The following is an 872-nucleotide window of genomic DNA, read 5'->3' as shown; positions in this document are numbered from 1 at the left end:
GGAGTAGTGGCTGGTTCGGTTGTAGTTGTTTCTGTGGGAGTAGTGACTTGTTTGGTTGTAGTTGTATCTGTTTCTGTGGGGGTAGTGGTTGGTTTGATTGTAGTTGCATCTGTTTCTGTGGGAGTAGTGGCTGGTTTGGTTGTTGTTGTTTCTGTTGGAGTAGTGGCTTGTTTTGTTGTAGTTGTTTCTATGGGAGTAGTGGCTGGTTTGGTTGTAGTTGTATCTGTTTCTGTGGGAGTAGTGGCTTGTTTGGTTGAAGATGTGTCTGTTTCTGTGGGAGGAGTGGCGGGTTCGGTTGTAGTTGGTTTTGAGGGAGTAGTGGCTGGTTTGGTTGTTGTTGTTTCTGAAGGAGTAGTGGCTTGTTTGGTTGTAGTTGTTTCTGAGGGAGTAGTGGCTTGTTTGGTTGAAGATGTGTCTGTTTCTGTGGGAGTAGTGGCTTGTTTGGTTGTAGTTGTATCTGTGGGAGTAGTGGCTTGTTTGGTTGTAGTTGTGTCTGTTTGAGTAGTGGCTTGTTTCGTTGTAGCTGTAATTGAGTCTGTGGGAGTAGTGGCTTGTTTGGTTGTAGTTGTTTCTGTTGGAGAAGGGGCTTGTACGGTTGTAGTTGTTTCTGTGGGAGTAGTGACTTGTACGGTTGTAGTTGTTTCTGTGGGAGTAATGGCTTGTACGGTTGTAGTTGTAATTGTGTATGTGGGAGAAGTGGCTGGTTTGGTTGCAGTTGTAATTGTGTATGTGGGAGTAGTGGCTGGTTTGGTTGTAGTTGTATCTGTTTCTGTAGAGGTCGTTGTTGGTTTGGTTGTAGTTGTAACTGTTTCTGTAGAGGTCGTGATCGGTTTGGTTGTAGTTGTAATTGTGTCTGTAGGAGCAGTGGCTGG

At 44.8% G+C, this 872-nt stretch overlaps 1 protein-coding gene across 1 annotated transcript; it reads right to left on the bottom strand.

The window, feature by feature from the left end:
- Window positions 1–11: 11 nt before the first annotated feature.
- On the bottom strand, window positions 12–866 carry LOC110440739 (salivary glue protein Sgs-3-like; the record flags this gene model as incomplete). Its single annotated transcript, XM_021483886.1, has 1 exon — window positions 12–866. A coding segment is annotated over one exon (855 nt), but the record flags the coding sequence as incomplete, so codon positions are not given.
- Window positions 867–872: the final 6 nt, after the last annotated feature.

Source organism: Mizuhopecten yessoensis, unplaced genomic scaffold (assembly GCF_002113885.1).
Source record: "Mizuhopecten yessoensis strain PY_sf001 unplaced genomic scaffold, ASM211388v2 scaffold704695, whole genome shotgun sequence".
NCBI lineage: Eukaryota > Metazoa > Mollusca > Bivalvia > Pectinida > Pectinidae > Mizuhopecten > Mizuhopecten yessoensis.
Note: the sequence above shows the minus strand (reverse complement) of the source record. Positions and strands in the feature narration are given on the sequence as shown.